This window comes from Aegilops tauschii, chromosome 1 (assembly GCF_002575655.3).
Source record: "Aegilops tauschii subsp. strangulata cultivar AL8/78 chromosome 1, Aet v6.0, whole genome shotgun sequence".
Lineage (NCBI taxonomy): Eukaryota > Viridiplantae > Streptophyta > Magnoliopsida > Poales > Poaceae > Aegilops > Aegilops tauschii.
In genome coordinates, this window is record NC_053035.3 from 416,988,848 (window position 1) to 417,008,118 (window position 19,271).

At 55.4% G+C, this 19,271-nt stretch overlaps 1 protein-coding gene across 1 annotated transcript; it reads right to left on the reverse strand.

Annotated features, from left to right (window-relative positions):
* Window positions 1-257: 257 nt before the first annotated feature.
* Window positions 258-17,150, reverse strand: LOC109768120 (protein NSP-INTERACTING KINASE 1-like). Its single transcript, XM_020326851.4, has 5 exons — window positions 16,795-17,150; window positions 1,023-1,094; window positions 869-940; window positions 727-798; window positions 258-578 (listed from the first exon to the last, which is right to left on the reverse strand). Exons 1-5 carry the CDS (start codon window positions 17,025-17,027, stop codon window positions 542-544), a joined length of 486 nt encoding a protein of 161 aa, XP_020182440.1. The 5' UTR covers window positions 17,028-17,150; the 3' UTR covers window positions 258-541.
* Between the last annotated feature and the right edge of the window lie 2,121 nt (window positions 17,151-19,271).

A 19,271-nucleotide genomic window follows, 5' to 3' on the forward strand; every position in this document is an offset into this window, starting at 1 on the left:
TCACCATGCATGGAACCAAACAAACGTTGCGTACCTTTCGTGGGCTCAGAACCTTTGGCACACGGCCCGAACACTGACGCGGGGCAAGGCGTGCCAGCCTAAATGCTGGGCCTAATGCCTATTCACATGCAAAAGTGGTCCATGATCATCTCAAAGAGGAAATAAAGTTTAGACATAAAAAATGACGAAAATGCAAAGAGGGAAAGGGTGTGGAACAGATCCCAATGCTTGCATGTGGCTCGGATAGCACTCTCTGCTAAGAAACACATTAGCCATGCTTTTCCCCATATATATATATATTAGGGGAACAGAAACAGCAACTCCATGAACATCAGTTGGCGATTTTATTAGGGGAACAGAAACAGCAACACCACATCGATCGCAGCTTTTACAGAACAGAAACTAATCAACATGTCTACTCTGGCGCGCGCACACACAACTTAGCCTCGCTCACAAATCCAGCTACTCCATGAACCGACGCCACCCGCTTCGCCAGCTGCATGCTACCGCCAGTTTATTTCACTCAGACGACTAGCGCCATCTAGCACTTCTTGCCCAGGCGCGGGTTGTTGGCAAAGCTGCACCAAATCAACAATGGACATGCATGCATGCATGGTCAGCGCTTACGAGCAGTAGTGGAACAAATATACATGGAGTATATAGCAAATAACAACTTGATTATCGAAAGTATACTGAAAGCGGATGCGTTGCATGCTTACTACGTACCTACGACGAGGTATGTGCTTAAACGGTCCAGCGGTTGGAATCGGGCCGCAAAAGTCGTTGTTTGAGAAATCCCTGCAGGTGAAACGTATAGGGTAGATGAAACAATGCAAAGAACGAATGCATGAAGCTGAGCTCCACTCACGCATTTATCAGGTTGGACAGCCCCACCAGTTCCTTCGGGATCGGGCCGGTGAAGTGGTTGTCATAAATTGCCCTATTGATCAGATGCCAATAGAGTTAACATTGTCATTGGTAAATTGTCACGGGCAGAAATAAACCGGGTTGAAGAGGCTCACAAATATTCTAGGCGGTCCAGTTGGCCAAGCTCCGGCGCCAGCGGTCCGGACAGGTTCAGGCGGGCAAGGCCTCTGTTAAAACAAATTAATATCATTACTACTCCAGTAAAAATTAGATGCGTCCAGAAATATAAAAAGGACAGTGTTCCAAGCAAGCAGTCACTCGAGGAGGCCTTGACTGGGCCAGGTTCATCGTCTTCAGGCCCACGAGTTTGGGACCAGGCCTACCAGATTCGCCCAAATTCATCTTTTTTTGTCCATGTCTCGTGGTGGCGTCTGATCCGCCGTTCTCGACTGGAGCTCAGGTCACGTCCTCGATCCTGTGGCACCCATCATCATTGGGTTGGGTGGGCTGGCCGGCCGTTGTCTCGCCGACGACATCTTCTCATGCGTCCACATAAATAGTTACTGTACTATTTCAGGCCCATCCCAATCGAGTATGGCCGCAACAATGATAATGCTACTTTTTTTATTTTATTTTTAGAAAAGGAGGATGTATCCCGGCCTCTGCATCTGGACGATGCATCCAGCCATATTATATTCTAAAATACGTATTTTTAAAAGAAAAACTATACGCCTAACTATTTTTGAAATCTTCTAATCTAAAATTAAATAAATTCAAACGACCAAGCAGTACGTTTCTTCCACGTTTTACTCCATGGATTTGCTCCTCTCCAAAAAATAAATAAAAGAGGAAAAGGGCATTTGCTCCACTCCGAGTAAAAAAAACCCTCTAAAAAAGAGTAGCAAAAATTGTGCGTTAAACCAAAAAATTAAATAAATAAAATTGCATAAACCAAACACGGAACATTAGATCAGCAAGATCGACTCCAATTTTTTTGTAAACCCAAGACAACCATAAGCGATTTGCTGATCTAGTTCCACACTGGCAAAGCCAATAGTTCGAACTATTATATACTACCATGACCTAGTGGTAGTTAGCCCACATGTCTCATATACTACCATGTGGTATTATATATATATGACTTTATCGTTCTAAATATGTTCATATACTATATCTAAGACATTTCAATGCAAATTACATGAAAAAATTGCGTATGAGCCCATAGTTTTTGTTATATTTAGGAAATACGTATATATTTGTACGTAAAAAAGAGTATGCTTAAAATATGATACATACTACCTAAAAAGTAGTATATACACTACCTAAACATCGTTATATACTACATACTACACGTACATACTCTCGATTTTGACAGATACTACATACAACATACCAAACGCAAGTGGTGGTGTCGGGTGGTAGGTGCGACATATGCCAATGGGTGGCTTATCATTGTGGGAGCCAGTAAGACGTCGCCGGTGCCTGGAAACGGGATGAGGCGAAGACATGCACGCCGGCGGATCTTACCCAGGTTCGGGGCTCTCCGTGAAGATAACACCCCTAGTCCTGCTCTGCGGGGTCTCCGCATGATCATTAGATCAATACAAGTAGCTACAAGTGCTCCTTGAGCTGTCTCGCTAGCGGGAGAAGAAGGGCAAGGCTAGCTCTCCTTTTCTTTCTATGCGGTGTGTGAAACCCTATGAGATCAACCCTTTGCATGGGTGCCCTGGGGGGTTTATATAGGCCTACCCCCCAGGGGTACAACGGTAATCCGGCTGGGCGCGGGTCCCAGCCGTCAGTGTCTATGCTCGCCGGCTTCTCCGCCGGTCATTGGGGCCCGCCGACTGGTGGGTCCCGCCGGCTGCCGGCTTCTTGGTCGGCAGGCCGGCCCCACCGCTTGGGGGCTTTGTCGGCGGCTGGTTACTGTTGCCTCGCCTCTGATGACGAGGGCTTTGTCGAGGTAAGCGTGGCTACAGTGTCGCCGCCTTGCGAGCTCTCGCTGTAGCCTTACCTCGTCTTATGTTCTTAATGAGGCACATGTTTCGAGGGAGGGAGGTAGCCGGCTATTGGGAGCCGGCCACACCCCTGGCCGACTAGAGGAGGCCAGGCCGCCTTCGGACGTCTCTCTGGCAAAAGGGGCCCGCCGTCTGCGGGCCGTACTGGCTCCTGTCGTGGGTGACATCAAGGCCAACACGACTACAGTGCCGCGCCGGACGGGGGATGGCTGGCCCGTACGGCGCCCTGTGGCCATGCCTGTCCCGGGATTCGGGGGTAGTGGGCGGTACTGCGGCCACGCCCCATCCTATCGGCGTTACGTGGGTACAGTCTTAATAAGCGCAGTCTTGGCCGGCTCATGGGAGCCGGCTTTCTTCATGGCCGGCTTCTGGGAGTCGACTTTCTTTATGGCCGGCTTCTGGGAGTCGGTCCTCTTTGGGCCGGCTTCCTGGAGTCGGCTATCTCGTATCTTCCTTGGGGGAGGTTTATGAGGTAGGGTCGCCTTCTGGGAGTCGGCCCTGGGACAGCCGGTCAGGGGAAGGCGGCCCTATGCTTTGTATGCTTGAAGGCTTAAATGGCTTGATAATTCTTCAAAGAGCCAGGGGGAGTCGGTTAGGCTACCCGTGGCCATTTACTCCGACAGTAGTCCCCGAAGCTGGTTGGGCTTCGAGGCTGAGAGGAGGTCGAGAAGCTCGGTCAGCTTCCCATCTTGACGAGCCAGTAGCTGAGGGCCGGCGTCGGTTGGGCGCGCCGTCTTGGCGAAATTTTTGAAGTCAGAAGGCGGGAGTCTGTTGGCGCGTGCGCCGAGCTGCGGGCCGGACGCTCGTCGCCTGCGAACCACGTGGCGTCCCTTGGCTGAAAAGAGCCTGCCAACCCACGCGCGCGACAAGACGTCGCCGCAGGTCGAGGGCCCACCACTCCTACGCCCAGGCCCAGGCGCGGATTCTTTGCAGCCCAAAGCCCTCCGCATGTCTTCCGGCGGCGGTTTCCGCACGCCGTTAGGGCGCAATAATCGCGGGGCGTGGGGGAGTGGGCGCAGTTAATCCCACGTTCCTCCCCACGCCTCGCCTCCTCGGCTTCGCCGCACGAGGCTATAAGTAGGGGGAGGAGGGGAAGCGGCAGACGCTCGCACGCTCCTCTCCTCTCCGCCATCTTCTTCCTCCCGCTTTTCCTCGCAGCAGCGCCTCGCCGCCACGCCGTCCCACCGTTCTTTTCTCCGCCGCCGCACTCGTTCTTGCCAGCCTCACGCCACTATGCAGTATGGCGGGGACTGGGACGGCTCCAACGTCCATATGGACCACATCGAGTTCCTCCGCAAGACGCGGCGGTTGCCCGGCGCGGACCAGGTGCGGGTCCGTCTCGCGCCTGCGAAGGAGATCACGCCGGAGCCGGAGGAAGGCGAGCGGGTAGTCTTCCGCTCGCATTTCCTATGTGGCATCGGCCTGCCGGCGAGCGCTTTCTTCCGTTCCTTCCTTGAATTCTATCATCTCCAGCCGCACCACCTCACCTCGAACACGGTGGTGCTGCTGTCCGCCTTCGTCACCTTGTGCGAAGGCTATCTTGGCGTTCTCCCCACCCTTGAGCTCTGGGGGGAGTTCTTCCAATCTAAGCTGGGCACCCGTATGCAGGGCGTGCCGGCCCAGAGTGGCGCCTTCATTGCGTGCGGAGGCCGGCGGCCGACAACCCCTTCCCCGTCATCACGTTAATCTAGTCGGTGAAGCTCTGGCAGAAGTCATATTTCTACGTGAAGAACGTCGCTCCGCAAGGTGACTATGTCAACTTGCCGGCTTACGTAGCCGGCCCGCCGGCTGGGAGGCGGCCCCAGTGGTCCTATCGGGCCGTGACGCTGTCGCAGGCTGGAGCCACGACCGTCGCCCGACTGCGGGTGATGATCCAGTCGGAGGGCCTGACTGGGTCCGACTTGCTGGCCGCCTTCGTCGCGCACCGGGTGCTTCCGCTTCAGAGCCGCCCTCATCCGATCTGTCAGATGAGCGGCCAGCTCGATCCGAGTCGGATGTGCACCAAGGACATGCCGCACGACGAGGTGGCCCATATGGTGAATTACCTCGCGAACTGCAAGCTTTCCGCAGAATGATGGTTTGGCAAGGAGCCATATTTTCGGGCACATCCACCGCCCACGGTATGTTCTCTTTTTCCCTTTCTTCTCTTAGTTTTGTCGCCGAGTTCCTTTTGGCCGACTCTGACCAGTCGGCACATCTCGGCAGAGCCCTCTCCTTCGACCTGCAGCCGGGTCGGAGGCGGAGCGCTGATTCCTCCCCGACCGGGTGGAGCACGACCTGGAGGACCATGACTTGGGGGCGTCCGCCATGGATGACAACACCGAGGCGGGTGGCGGCGAAGCCGGCGGCGAGGCAGGTGGCTCCGGGCTTGGAGCCAGCTTCGACGACTGGCCGGACGACGACGAGGCGGAAATCGTCCCACGCCGCCAGCCGCCCGCTCGGGGCGGCGGGCAGAAGCGTCGTACCGCGTCAGGCTTGTTCGGCAGTCGGCCGAAGAAGCCCAAGGGCGGGGCGGCGGCGACCAGGCGGGATGAGGCGGCCGCGAAGGCGGCCCGCTTCCACAAGGTGGTGAAGCAGCCGCAGACGGTGTCGGCGTAAGCGTATACTCCTTTGTACATTCTTTCTTCTTTCCTTTGGTGATTTCTGAATCCTTATCCTTTCTCAAAAAATCAGGGCTTCGCTGTCGCTCGAGCGGGTTGCTGCCGCCTCCGTCGTTGGATCGCCGGGAGGATCCGGGAGCACCACCCGCCGCGTGGACCCCCGTGCCGAGCTTCAGGCAGCGACGGAGCGAAACGTGCGGGAGGCGCGGGAGGAGCGGGAGGCGGAGGAGTTGAGGGCGGCTGCCGCCAAGGCGGCACAGGAGGAGGAGGCGGCGAAGGCGCACGCCGACGCAGCGGCCAAGGCCCAAGCGGAGGCTGCGGCCGCGGCGATGGCGGAGGGGGCCTTGCTCGTCACCCCTCTGCGCGTCGCCGCGCCTGAGGCCCCAGAGCCCCCGCCAGAGGAAGCCGGCGGCGACCAGCCGGGATTGGAGAGGGAGGACGACGTCGTCATCCCGGAGAGGGAGGCGTCATCCCGTTGACTGGGGCGACCCAAGGCGGCCGGCCTAACTTGCCGCCTGCGCAATCGGCCGGAGGCGAGCCGGCCGCGAGGACGGATCTGGTGCTCCAGTCGCCATCGCGCCAGCGCACGGGGAAGGCCGCATCGGAGCCGCAGAAGGCCGCGGGCTCCAGCTCATCGGCCGAGGACATGGAGGCGGCCAGCGCCAGCTCGGGGTGGACGCCGGGTGGAGGGACGGCCGTGGTGAACGTGGCAGCGCAGGACGTCCGGAACCGGCTTTAGTCCCAGGCTGCGGCGCTGAGGAAATATAATGACGAGTTCCTTGCGACGCGGACGGCCATTCGGGTTAGTCTTCTTATTTTTGCTTTTTTCTGATCTTGGTTTCTTCCGTGGGGGCGCGTCAGCGCACCCACTGGGTGTAGTCCCCGAGTTCCGAGTCGGCTGCAGAGCAGGCGGCTTGGAACTTCTTAGCGGGCCTTGTTTTGCTATTCTTGTTCTCATTCGCTCCTCTGCCTGACTTGCAGAACTACCACAACCTCCGCGCGGCTGCCTTCAACTCCCAGGCTCGGGAGCTGACCCAGAAGAATGATGATCTGTCTGAGAGCCGGGGTAAGTGCTTCGTCTTTTATCTCACGTGGGGGCGCGTCAGCGCATCCACTGGGTGTAGTCCCCGAGATTCGGGCCGACTGCTGAGCAGTCGGGTCGGATCTTCCTTGACGACTTCTTCCTTATTGCTTCTTTCTTTTCTGCCATCCCTGCAGCGGCCAACGCCAGTCTGAGGGAACAGCTGGGCGGGGCTCAGGCCGCCCTCCGTGCTAAGGAGGCCGAGTTTGACGCCTTGGCACAGGAGCGTGACCGCCTGGCCAAGAGGTTGGCCGACCAGGAGAAGAGCCACAAGGCGGCCCTAAAGGCGGTGCAGGACAGCGAGGCCGCCCTCCAAGCCGAGTATGAGACAGAGGCGGCCAGCTGGGCTGAAGCGAAGCAGACGCTGATCAACGGCTATGGCCAGATCGAAGACTTGGTTGACGGTAGGCCGCCTTCTTCTTCGTCCTTGCTTGCCGCTTGCTGTTTAGCTCATTTTCTGACTTGGTGTTTTTCTCTTCTTTCTCTTTCTTCCTTGCGCAGAGTACTTCCCTGGCTACTCTACCGCCGCCAACCAGGTCGTCGAGGCCCACCGCAAGGCACACAGGCAGGCTGGCGCCGAGATCGCGCCAAATGCTCGCCGGTCGATGGAGGAGCAGCTCTTGGCGATTCAGGCCCGCCTTCAGCCGGCTCATCGCATGCTCCGCCGGCTTCAACATGTTGGGGCGCAGGTGTTGGCCGCTCTCTGGCCTGGTGAGGTGATTCCCCGCACCCCCAGTCGGACGGCCGACTGGCTGGAGGTGGCAGTCGGCCGCTTCGAGGCGTGGAAGGCTTCTGCGGCTCGGTCCGGCGCCAGGCGGGCGCTGGAGTTCGCCAAGGCCTGGTATCCCGAGCTGAGTCCGGACCAGCTGGCCACCTGGCGGCAGGAGGCCGACACAGAGCTGGAGCCGGCGCGGCTGGCTATCATCCAGCGGGCTTCGGCGATTGCCGATTACACCGACACCAGCGCCTTCGCTCCTGAGGTGGACGACAACGGCGTTGCCCAGCCGGAGGAGTGGTTCGGGCTGAACCCGGCAGACGGCGAGGACTCGGCGGAGGAGATCGACTCCAGCGACGAGGGCGAGGAGGAGGAGGAGGGTGAAGACGCTGCGCCAGATGGTGGAGCGGCCGGTCAGCCTCAGCTTGACCGTGCCTCCAGCAACAAGGCACGCGTGGGTGCACCGCCTACAGCCGGCGATGATCAAGCCGAGACCCGCCAGCCGGCCACTCTTCCAGCCGGCGGCGCCGTCTCCCCCGACCAGCCCGGCTCCCCTGCTGCGCCTTTGGTCTAGTCTGCTGCCTCTACTTTCCTGTTTCACCATTCTTGGAATAGTGTTTTGTTAAGTTTGCACAATTTCACCCACTGGGAGTGTATTCGAACTATATTGACTGCCAGCCTGTTTGGGGCCTTATGTGTAAATATAATTATGCATGCGTTTGGCTTTCCCTTGTTCTTTGCTTTTCATCCTTCGGCTGTTTCCTTTGCCGCCCTCCCTTGGTTGCCGCCTTCCCAGCCGGCCAGCTGCTCTGCAATCTGTGGCTGGGGAAGTGCTTGGGAGGGCAAGTACTCTAGTTGGATTATAGCGAAGTGATTGGGAGGCCAGCCAGCCGGCTGTTTTGACAGCCAGTAGGCGTGGTTGGAGGCCGTCTTTGCGTTATATAAGTTCGTTAGTCCTTAGCCGTTTTTCGTGTGGGCATCCTTTCTGCCTTTGGCTCTTGCCAATCGGACAGTCGGTTCTTCGAGCTGCGACTTTCAACAAGAGAGGGCTCGGGTGCCGGCACACTACTTGTCTGACTTCAGGTAGAACTTTTAATATAACTTAAGGCGGCCAGTCCCCGGGCCGACTAGTCGAACCCGGTGCCGGACAGAAAATCAAATGTAATAATACATTCATGAGTATGACGCTCGTCATTCATAGATAAAGGAGGGCAGTCCCCGAGTGCTCCTCGGGGGACCCGTTGTTCTCATATTTAATAAAAAACGGTAGCGTGGTACATACTGCTTTCAACTGTAAAATCTTCTCAGGAGGTTCGCGTTCCATGGTCGCTCCGACTCCTTGCCGGAATCATCCCTCTTGCGTGCTCTTGGTTTTTGTGCGTCGATCAGGTAGTAGGAGTTGTTGCCTAGTGCCTTGCTGATGACGAAAGGGCCTTCCCAAGGGGCCGAGAGCTTGTGCTGGACGGCTGTTCGCTGGATCAGCCGAAGCACAAGGTCGCCCTCTTGGAAAGATCTTGGCTTGACCTTTTGGTTGTGGTAACGGCGCAAACCCTGCTGGTAGATGGCGGATCGGGTGAGTGCTAACAGCCGGCCTTCTTCCAGCACGTCGACGCCGTCTTCTCGCGCTTCCTTGGCCTCCGCCTCCGTGTACATGGTGACCCGAGGCGAGTCGAACTCGATGTCAGTTGGGATGACAGCCTCGGCACCATATACAAGGAAGAACGGAGTGAAGCCGGTTGACTTGTTTGGGGTAGTACGCAGACTCCAGAGGACAGCTGGCAGCTCATCGAGCCAGCAACCGGCCGATCGCTCCAGTGGTACGACCAGTTGGGGCTTGATGCCAGAGAGGATGAGTCCGTTTGCTCGCTCGACCTGGCCGTTTGACTGCGGGTGGGGAACGGACGCTAAGTCCAGTCGGATGCCCTGTGTCGCGCAGAAACGTGCCAGTGCTCCCTTGGCAAAATTTGTGCCGTTGTCGGTGATGATGCTGTTCGGCACACCATACCGAGTAGTGATGTCTGCGACGAATGTCACGGCAGTCGGCCCGTTCAGCTTCTTGATCGGCTTTGCTTCAATCCACTTGGTAAATTTGTCCACGGCGACAAGCAGATGTGTCATGCCGCCGCGGGCTGTCTTGAATGGGCCCACCATGTCCAGCTCCCAAACGGCAAAGGGCCAGGTGAGGGGGATGGTCTTGAGTGCAGAAGCCGGCAGGTGTTGCTTGGAACTAAAGACTTGGCATCCTTTGCAGCATTTGACTATCTCTTTGGCGTCTTCCAAAGCAGTCGGCCAGAAGAAACCATGGCGGAAAGCTTTGGCCACAAGTGATCTTGAGGCTGCGTGGTGGCCGCATTCGCCTTGGTGGATATCCTTGAGGATTGCTACACCTTTCTCTGGCTCAACGCAGCGCTGGAAGACTCCAGTGACGCTGCGCTTGACAAGTTCTCTGTTTATTATCGCATATGCTCCGGCTCGGCGTTGCACTAGTCTTGCCGAGATCTCATTAGTCCGCAGCTCTCTGTTGACTAGGAAGTTGAGGATGGGCTGGGCCCATGATGGAGCTGTGACTTCTTCTACTGTTAGTACGGCCACTGTGACTCGGGTGGGTGGGTTGGGTGTTGGGGAGTTGGAGTCGGCCACCGCTTCTTGTGTCGCTGCAGTCCCCGGGCCGGGTTCTGAAGTCCCCGAGCCGAGTGCGACTACGACAGTCCCCGGGTCGCTTGTCGAAGTCCTCGAGCCGCCTGCTGGGTCCCTCCAGTCGGATCCGGCTGCCTCAGGGGCAGGCGGTACGAAGATAGAGTCTGACTCTGGAGACGGCTTGATAGACGGTTTGAGGAGGCGCTGGAGAGAGACACCGGTTGGTATGGCCTGTCGGGTGGAGCCGATCCGTGCCAGGGCATCTGCTTGGTCGTTGTCGGCCCGTGGCACATGAAGGAACTCGCACCCTTCAAAGTATCCACTAATCTGCTGGACGAGGAATCGATAGCTCGCCATGTTTGCATCCTTGGCGTCCCAGTCGCCAGACGACTGCTGGACCACCAAGTCCGAGTCGCCATAACACAGGATCCGGCGTATGCCGAGCTCTTTGGCTAGCCGGAGCCCGTGTATGAGCGCCTCGTACTCAGCCACATTGTTGGAGGCGGCAAAATGGATTTGCAGCGTGTATCTGAGCTTGTCGCCTTTGGGAGAGGTGAGGACGATGCCGGCTCCCAAGCCGGTGCGCATCTTGGACCCGTCGAAGTGCATCCGCCAATGAGTAGAGTCGGGAGCCGGCGGTAGGTACTGGGTCTCGGCCCAGTCGACGAGGAAGTCAGCCAACGCTTGGGACTTGATGGCGGTGCGGGGTTGATAGAAGATTGTGTAAGGTGCAAGTGCAATGGCCCATTTAGCTACCCGGCCAGATGCATCCCGGCTGCCTATGATCTCGGCAAGCGGGACGGTGCACACGACCGTGATGGGATGCTCTTGAAAGTAGGGCTTCAGTTTCTTGGCGGCGAAGTATACTCCATAGCACATCTTCTGGTAGTGTGGGTAGTTTTGCTTTGAGCTGGATAGTACTTCGCTTAGATAATATACCGGCCTCTGGACTAGCTGGGCTCAGCCTTCTTCTGGGCGCTGGACCACGACAACTGTACTGACCACTCGGCTAGTTGCGGCAATGTAGAGGAGCATGGGCTCCTTCTCAGTCGGCGCCGCCAGGACAGGTGGAGTGGTCAGCATCTTCTTCAACTCATGGAAGGCTTGGTCTGCTTGGTCATTCCACTCGAAATGAGTGGATTTCTTCATGAGTCGGTACAGGGGGAGAGCCTTCTCTCCTAGCCGGTTGATAAAGCGGTTTAGGGAGGCCAGGCACCCGGTGAACTTCTGAACGTCTCGTAGCTTGGTGGGAATCTCCATTCTCTCAATGGCCTTGATCTTCACAGGGTTGCACTCAATGCCGTGTTCGAAGACCAGAAAGCCTAGAAGCTGGCCGGCTGGTACTCCGAACACGCATTTCTCGGGGTTGAGCTTGATCTGGAATCGGCGCAAGTTGGCAAATGTTTCTTTGAGGTCTTCCAGCAGGGTGCCACGCTTTTCTGTCTTCACCACAATATCGTCTACGTAGACGTGGGCATTTCTGCCGAGTTGCTTGAGGAGGCATTTCTGCATGCAACGCTGAAAAGTGGCACCGGCATTCCTCAAGCCGAATGTCATAGTCAGGTAATAGAAAGCTCCGAATGGTGTGATGAAGGCGGTCTTCAGGCGGTAGGCTGGGTCCAACTTTATCTGGTGATATCCTGAGTAGGCATCCAAAAAACTCAATAGCTCGCATCCGACTGTGGAATCTATTACTTGATCAATCCGTGGCAGAGCAAACGGATCTTTGGGGCAGGCCTTGTTGAGGCTAGTGTAGTCTATACACATACGCCATTTGTTATTCTTCTTCAACACCAAGACTGGGTTGGCAAGCCACTCTGGGAAAAACACTTCCATAATAAAGCCGGCGGCAAGGAGCCGGGCTATCTCTTCTCCTACGATTCTTCTCTTCTCTTCTGACAGTCTGCGGAGGGGCTGCTTGACCGGCTTCGCGTCCGCTCGGACGTGTAATTTGTGCTCGGCGAAATCCTTCGGAACACCCGGCATGTCCTTTGGGGACCATGCAAAAATGTCTCGATTCTCACGGAGGAAGTCGACGAGCTCGCCTTCCTATTTACTGTCCAGGTTTGCACCAATGACTACAAACCTCTCCGGGTTCTCTGGGTCCAGAGGTATCTTCTTCGTCTCCTTGGCCGGCTGGAAGGAGTGCTGCGCATCATATTCCTTGGGGTTGGGGGACAAGGCCGGCTGCTTGTCGGCCATGGCCACAACTCGATCCATCATCTTCTTCTCTTCTGCCACTACGAGGGACTCGGCCAGTCGGCTGCTGGCTACAGCGCACTCGATGGACTTCTTGTAGTCGCCGGCCACTGTGATGATCCCCTTTGAGCTCGGCATCTTCATCTTCAGGTAGGCATAGTGGGGCACAACCATGAACTTGGCTAGAGCAGGTCGGCCAAGCAAAGCGTGGTAAGGGCTTTCCAGATCCACTACCTCGAACCAGATCACTTCTCGGCGAAAATGATCCTTGTCTCCGAAGAGAACATCCATCTTGATCTTGCCGATCGGGGGACAGGACAGGCCGGGTACAATGCCATGGAAAACGGTCCGGCTCGGCATGAGCTGCTTCGCCTTGAGGTTCAACTTTTCCATGGTGTCGCGGTACAGTATGTTGATACTGCTCCCGCCATCAATCAAAACGCGGGAGAATCGGGCAGCCCGCCTCTCTGTTGCGAGAGTGACATCCAACACCAATGCGTAGGAGCCAGGGGACGGCATCACCTCTGGGTGATCGGCCCGGCTCTAGTTGATAGGCCTTTCGGACCAATGCATGAACTCGGGACTGCTGGAGGCGACTGCGTTGGCCTCTTGGTGCTGTCGGCGCCGGCCGCGCTTGTCTTCAACCTGGCTCGTGAAGACGATGTAGGCGGCGTGCTCATCAGGGAACTCATCTTGGATGGCTCCGACTGCTGGTCGAGCAGCCAGCTGCTGGGGGGCTGGAGGCGGCGGGCCGGGAGGCGGAGGCGGCACCAGCCCCTCGCCCTTGGAGATCCGGGTGAGCCAGTGGCACTTTCGGGTCGTGTGGTTGGACAGCTTCGCGCCGCTGTGGAACTTGCAGGGGGCATCGAGAGTCTGCTCGTAGGAGAAGGCCGGCTGCCAAGCCGGCCTGCCGCCCTTCTTCTTGGGAGCGGGCCGCTCTTCAGGCTGCTTGTCTTCGACCGTGGCCACCTGCCGACTAGTGGAAGGCGGCATAGGGGCCTTGCGCTTGTGGTCGTTCTGGTAGGGGCGCCGATTGGAGTCGCCAGCCGGCGTCTTAGGAGCCGGAGCGAGCACCTTCCCAGAGGCGCCTACTCGGAGCTCGGTCTTCTTCGAGGAGTCAGCTGTGGCGTACTTGTCTGCAATGACCAACAACTCGTCGAGGGTAGCCGGCTCATCGCAGAGGAGTCGGTGCTTGAGGAGGGTGCCTTCTCGGCACCCGGCGGTGAAGTATTCGATGGCCTGCACCTCGTGCACCCCCTCGCAGGAGTTGCGGAGCTCGGCCCACCGCGTTAGGTAGTCGCGGGTCGACTCGTCGGGCCCTTGGACGCATAGGGAGAGCTGGCGGGGCTTGGGAGGCCGCTTGTACGTGCTGGTGAAGTTGCGGACGAAGACTTCCGTGAAGTCTAGCCAGCTGTTGACGCTGTAGGGCTTGAGGCTGTTGAGCCAGGTGCGTGCCGTGCCTTGCAGCATGAGAGGGACGTACTTCACGGCTACGCGCCGGTTGCCGTTCGCTATGCTGACAGCGGTGGAGTAGTCGATGAGCCAATCTTCCGGCTTCACAGAGCCGTTGTACTTGGGCGTGTCTTTGGGGAGCGAAAACCCTTTGGGGAAGGGCTCATCGCGGATGCGGGGGCCAAAGCATGGCGGGCCGACATCGTCTTCTTCTTCTAGCGCCAGGGATCGAGCTAGGCGGTAGATCCGGTGGCGGGCGTCGTTCTCGCCGACTCCTTCGCGGTAGCCTAGTCGACCACCGAGAGTCGGATGTGTGACAAGTGGCGGGGTGGGATATCTCTCCCCCCGAGGCGGGGGAGGAGGCGGATTGCCTTGGCGCTCCACTGCTCGAGGGCGGCCTTCCGCGTCGCGCTCGATGGTGAGCCGAGTCCGGCTGCGGCTAGCAGCCGGCTCCTTGTCTTTCCTTGCGCGGGCGCCGCTCGCAGTCGGCGATCGGGATGTCGCGGCGTGCTCTCGGCGTAGGGGAGGACTCTTAGCGCGGGCGCCGGCTTCATGCCGTTCTGCGGCCGCGTCAATCAGCTGCTGGATGCGCCTTGTCATGTAGGGGAGCTCATCTGCCCCCAGCCCATTTAGCTCTTCAGCGGCCGCCTGAGCGGCTCGCAGATTCTCGAGCGGTGTGGCGTAGACGGGGCGGTCTGCGCCCAGCATGCTGGCGATGGCCGCGCCGCGCTTCTTGACGAGGCCGGCTCGGCTCGGCCCGCCATGAGACGGCATACCGAAGGCGGCGCGGTCGCCTTCGCGCTGGTGAGCCCCGGTGAGGCGTCTCATGGAGGCTATCTTCTGGCCCTCCGCGATGAGGGCAAGGCGGCGTGCCTCGAGGGTCTCGGCGTCGGCGTCGGCCGGGATGGGGACGGACAAGTCATGCATCGCCGCTTGTAAGGCGTCGGGGGCGTTCTCGCCCGATTCGGCGACGCGGCTGATGACCAGCACCTCAGTGACACCGCTGCTACCGCTGTCAGCTCGGGGGAGAGGGTCGTCGAAGACTACCACGTCGCAGGGGTAGGCGTCGAGCGATGCCGTGTCGGAGTCGACAAGCATCGGGTCGGTGGAGCCGACCGACTCCAAGTCTACAGCAAGCTCGCTGGAGATGTGAAGTTGGTCGAGGAGGCTGACGAGGCGACTCTCGGGGTAGTCCGTGCCCGCGTCGGACGCGGGCTCGTCGGAGATGTGAGCCTCGCCAAGAAGATCGGCGAGGCAGCTCGCTGCGCAGGCGTCGTCAACGCCTTGCAGCGCGTCGGGGCAAGCGCCATCGGGTGCAGCAGGCTGGCTGCGCTCGCGGGGGAGGAAAAGGGTTCCCGTCCAGAACAGGTCTCCGGACGACGGTGCACCTGGCCCCACGGTGGGCGCCAAATGTCGGGTGGTAGGTGCGACATATGCCAACGGGTGGCTTATCATTGTGGGAGCCAGTAAGACGTCGCCGGTGCCTGGAAACGGGATGAGGCGAAGACATGCACGCCGGCGGATCTTACCCAGGTTCGGGGCTCTCCATGGAGATAACACCCCTAGTCCTACTCTGCGGGGTCTCCGCATGATCACTAGATCAATACAAGTAGCTACAAGTGCTCCTTGAGCTGTCTCGCTAGCGGGAGAAGAAGGGCAAGGCTAGCTCTCCTTTTCTTTCTATGCGGTGTGTGAAACTCTATGAGATCAACCCTTTGCATGGGTGCCCTGGGGGGTTTATATAGGCCTACCCCCAGGGGTACAACGGTAATCCGGCTGGGCGCGGGTCCCAGCCGTCAGTGTCTATGCTCGCCGGCTTCTCCGCCGGTCATTGGGACCCGCCGACTGGTGGGTCCCACCGGCTGCCGGCTTCTTGGTCGGCAGGCCGGCCCCACCGCTTGGGGGCTTTGTCGGCGGCTGGTTACTGTTGCCTCGCCTCTAATGACGAGGGCTTTGTCGAGGTAAGCGTGGGTACAGTGTCGCCGCCTTGCGAGCTCTCGCTGTAGCCTTACCTCGTCTTGTCTTCTTAATGAGGCACATGTTTCGAGGGAGGGAGGTAGCCGGCTATTGGGAGCCGGCCACACCCCTGGCCGACTAGAGGAGGCCAGGCCGCCTTCGGACGTCTCTCTGGCAAAAGGGGCCCGCCGCCTGCGGGCCGTACTGGCTCCTGTCGTGGGTGACATCAAGGCCAACACGACTACAGTGCCGCGCCGGACGGGGGATGGCTGGCCCGTACGGCGCCCTGTGGCCATGCCTGTCCCGGGATTCGGGGGTAGTGGGCGGTACTGCGGCCACGCCCCATCCTATCGCCGTTACGTGGGTACAGTCTTAATAAGCGCAGTCTTGGCCGGCTCATGGGAGCCGACTTTCTTCATGGCCGGCTTCTGGGAGTCGGCTTTCTTCATGGCCGGCTTCTGGGAGTCGGTCCTCTTGGGGCCGGCTTCCTGGAGTCGGCTATCTCGTATCTTTCTTGGGGGAGGTTTATGAGGTAGGGTCGCCTTCTGGGAGTCGGCCCTGGGACAGCCGATCGGGGGAAGGCGGCCCTATGCTTTGTATGCTTGAAGGCTTAAATGGCTTGATAATTCTTCAAAGAGCCAAGGGGAGTCGGTTAGGCTACCCGTGACCATTTACTCCGACAGGTGGTAACTACCACTGGTGGTAGATAAAATTTATCACTCAAGATGCAGAATAAGTTATTCTTCACCGGAGGTAATCTTACGATCACTTCCTAAATAAATTACGTTTAGAATATAAATAGTTACATGCATATTGGTTCAATATGTAAAATTTGGTATAAAAAAACAAAAATATAGGTTATAAGACCCAAAAAATCGCATTTTTATGTATGTTTTACACTATGTTTTTACATTCATAAATTTACGTAACATAAATTTTTTTACGGCGAGTACATATTTTCTAACGTTCTTTTTTTATGAATGAAATAAGAAAAAATTTACGAAATGTAAAAATACGGTGCATTGATGTCAAAATAGAGAGGGGTGAAGAATAACTATTACTCAGGGTGACGAATAGCGCGACCCTAGTAATACTATTCATATGTGAAAATATATTTCGCCATAAATCTAATGAAACAGATTTTGTTTTATAGTTTGACTTAGGACAATCCTTGAACACCAATTGTTTTGAAATACGTGGGGTACCGGAGGCACGCACAGGGACGCAATCAGAATTTCGCGTATGGGAATGGAGGTATCCAACTCTACTCACATGCGGGTGACGCGGTTGTTGTCGTCGCAAGTGATGTAGAACCAAGTGCAAGGGTTCACCAGCTGCGGGTCCCAGCTCTTCAATGCGCCGTTGGGGTCATGTAAGCCGCTCTTCAGGGCCAAGAGCGCGTCAATGTCCTTCACCGCCACCGGCGCCAGCAGAACGGTCGATGCGACCGTCGCAAGGACGATGACCGACAGGGGCAGTAGTGATCCGGCCACTGTGGGCGCCATAGGTGCAAGGCAAGGCTAGTTGTGTCGTGATGTGAGGGAAGTGGGTAAGCACGGCGGTAGATTGTATGTGGTGTTTTGCTTCGATGGATGGGATTCAGCTCGCGTGAGGTGTTTTAAATAGGAGGCGCATGGGGCGAGGATGGTGGTGTGCACTGGAACGATGGGGTACGTGCCACCGGTTATTATTGCTAAAGATATGACCTTAAGGTATGATGCACTCTCATTGGTAGAGTTATATGTATACGTTCATCTTAATGCCAGAGATATAATCTTACGATACGATGAATGCATTAATAAAGTTATATGTATACGCTCATTTTAATGCCAAAGATATAATTTTACGATACGATGCATGCATTGATAGAGTTAGACCTATACACTCATTTAATGCTAAAGGTACCATCTTATCTTATGGACATAAGGTATGATGCGTCGGGACTGTAATAAAAGAAATTTCGTCAAATATTTTTTTCATTCACTCACAATCAGTTTTTATATAATAAAATTATTGCCCTCATTGATATTTTTTATGCAACTCTATCTATGTCAAACATTGCGGTTTAATGCTGGTAAATGTGGGTTGAAGCTACGAGAGGGCACGTCCTGCACGCATGGGCACATGAACCCACTTTTCAAAAAATGCATTTTAAGCACCTTTTAAAATGTTAAAAAACAATCACGCATACATCTTTAGAATATGTGTGCGCGGCACAAAGTTTCGTGAGGAAATCTTTTTTTTTTTGCCTCTGCAAAAAATAAAATCCAGTGTTTTTAAGTAGCATTCCATGACACATTTTTTTGCCTTTTTGCATAGGCCAGAAAAAGTTATTTTTTCGCGAAACTATCTGCGTGCACATAAAATATGAAGATGTACGCGTGGGAATTTTTTCAAAACTTTTTGGTATTTAGAAATAAGTTTTCCAAAGTGGGTTAATTTGCCTATGGTTTATCCATGCACTTCTATTAAAGCTATAGGAGATATTACCATGCACAGTAGGTAACCTTTTCTCTTTGATATTTTCGAGCCTACAATTCCGACAATGCCATGTTTTCTCCGAGGCGTTCATATAACTCTTTACATAGAAGACTTGTCCGGGTTGCCTGTTAGAATTTGTGGGTTAAATAAATGACATGTCATTATCCATAGTTGGTCAAGTTTTGTCTCTGATGTTCTGGAACCCGTAGTTCCAATATTGCCGGGTCCTTCGTCAGGTGTTTGTATATGTATATACAATGTATCATATATTGGCCAGATTTTATGATGGAAACTGTGGACTAATGTTATATGGCATGTCACTATGCATAGCTGGTCACCTTTTCTATTGACGGTAAGGACCTATGACTGGTCTCCCTGAGTTGTTCATGCAATGACTCTATACATGGTGTCGATATGTGACAGGTTTCTGAAGGAAATATGCCCTATAGGCAATAATAAAGTTGTTATTTTATATTTCCTTATATCATGATAAATGTTTATTATTCATGCTAGAATTGTATTAACCGGAAACTTGATACATTTGTGAATACATAGACCAAATAAAGTGTCCCTAGTATGCCTCTACTTGACTAGCTTGTTAATCGAAGATGGTTAAGTTTCCTGACCATAGACATGTGTTGTCATTTGATGAACGAGAATACATCATTAGGAGAATGATGTGATGGACATGACTCATTCATTAGCTTAGCATATTGATCGTTAAGTTTTATTGCTATTGCTTTCTTCATGACTTATACATGTTCCTCTGACTATGAGATTATGCAACTCCCGAATACCGGAGGAACACCTCGTGTGCTATCAAACGTCACAACGTAACTGGGTGACTATAAAGATGCTCTACAGATGTCTCTGAAGGTGTTTGTTGAGTTGGCATAGATCGAGATTAGGATTTGTCACTCCGTGTATCGGAGAGGTATCTCTGGCCCTCTCGGTAATGCACATCACCATTGTGACTAATGAGTTAGTTGCGGGATGATGCATTACGGAACGAGTAAAGAGACTTGCCGGTAACGAGATTGAACTAGGTATGATGATACCGACGATCGAATCTCAGGCAAGTAACATACCGATGACAAAGGGAACAAACGTACGTTGTTATGCGGTTTGACCGATAAAGATCTTCGTACAGTATGTAGGAGCTAATATGAGCATCCAGGTTCCGCTATTGGTTATTGACCGGAGATGTGTCTCGGTCATGTCTACATAGTTCTCGAACCCGTAGGGTCCGCATGCTTAACGTTCGATGA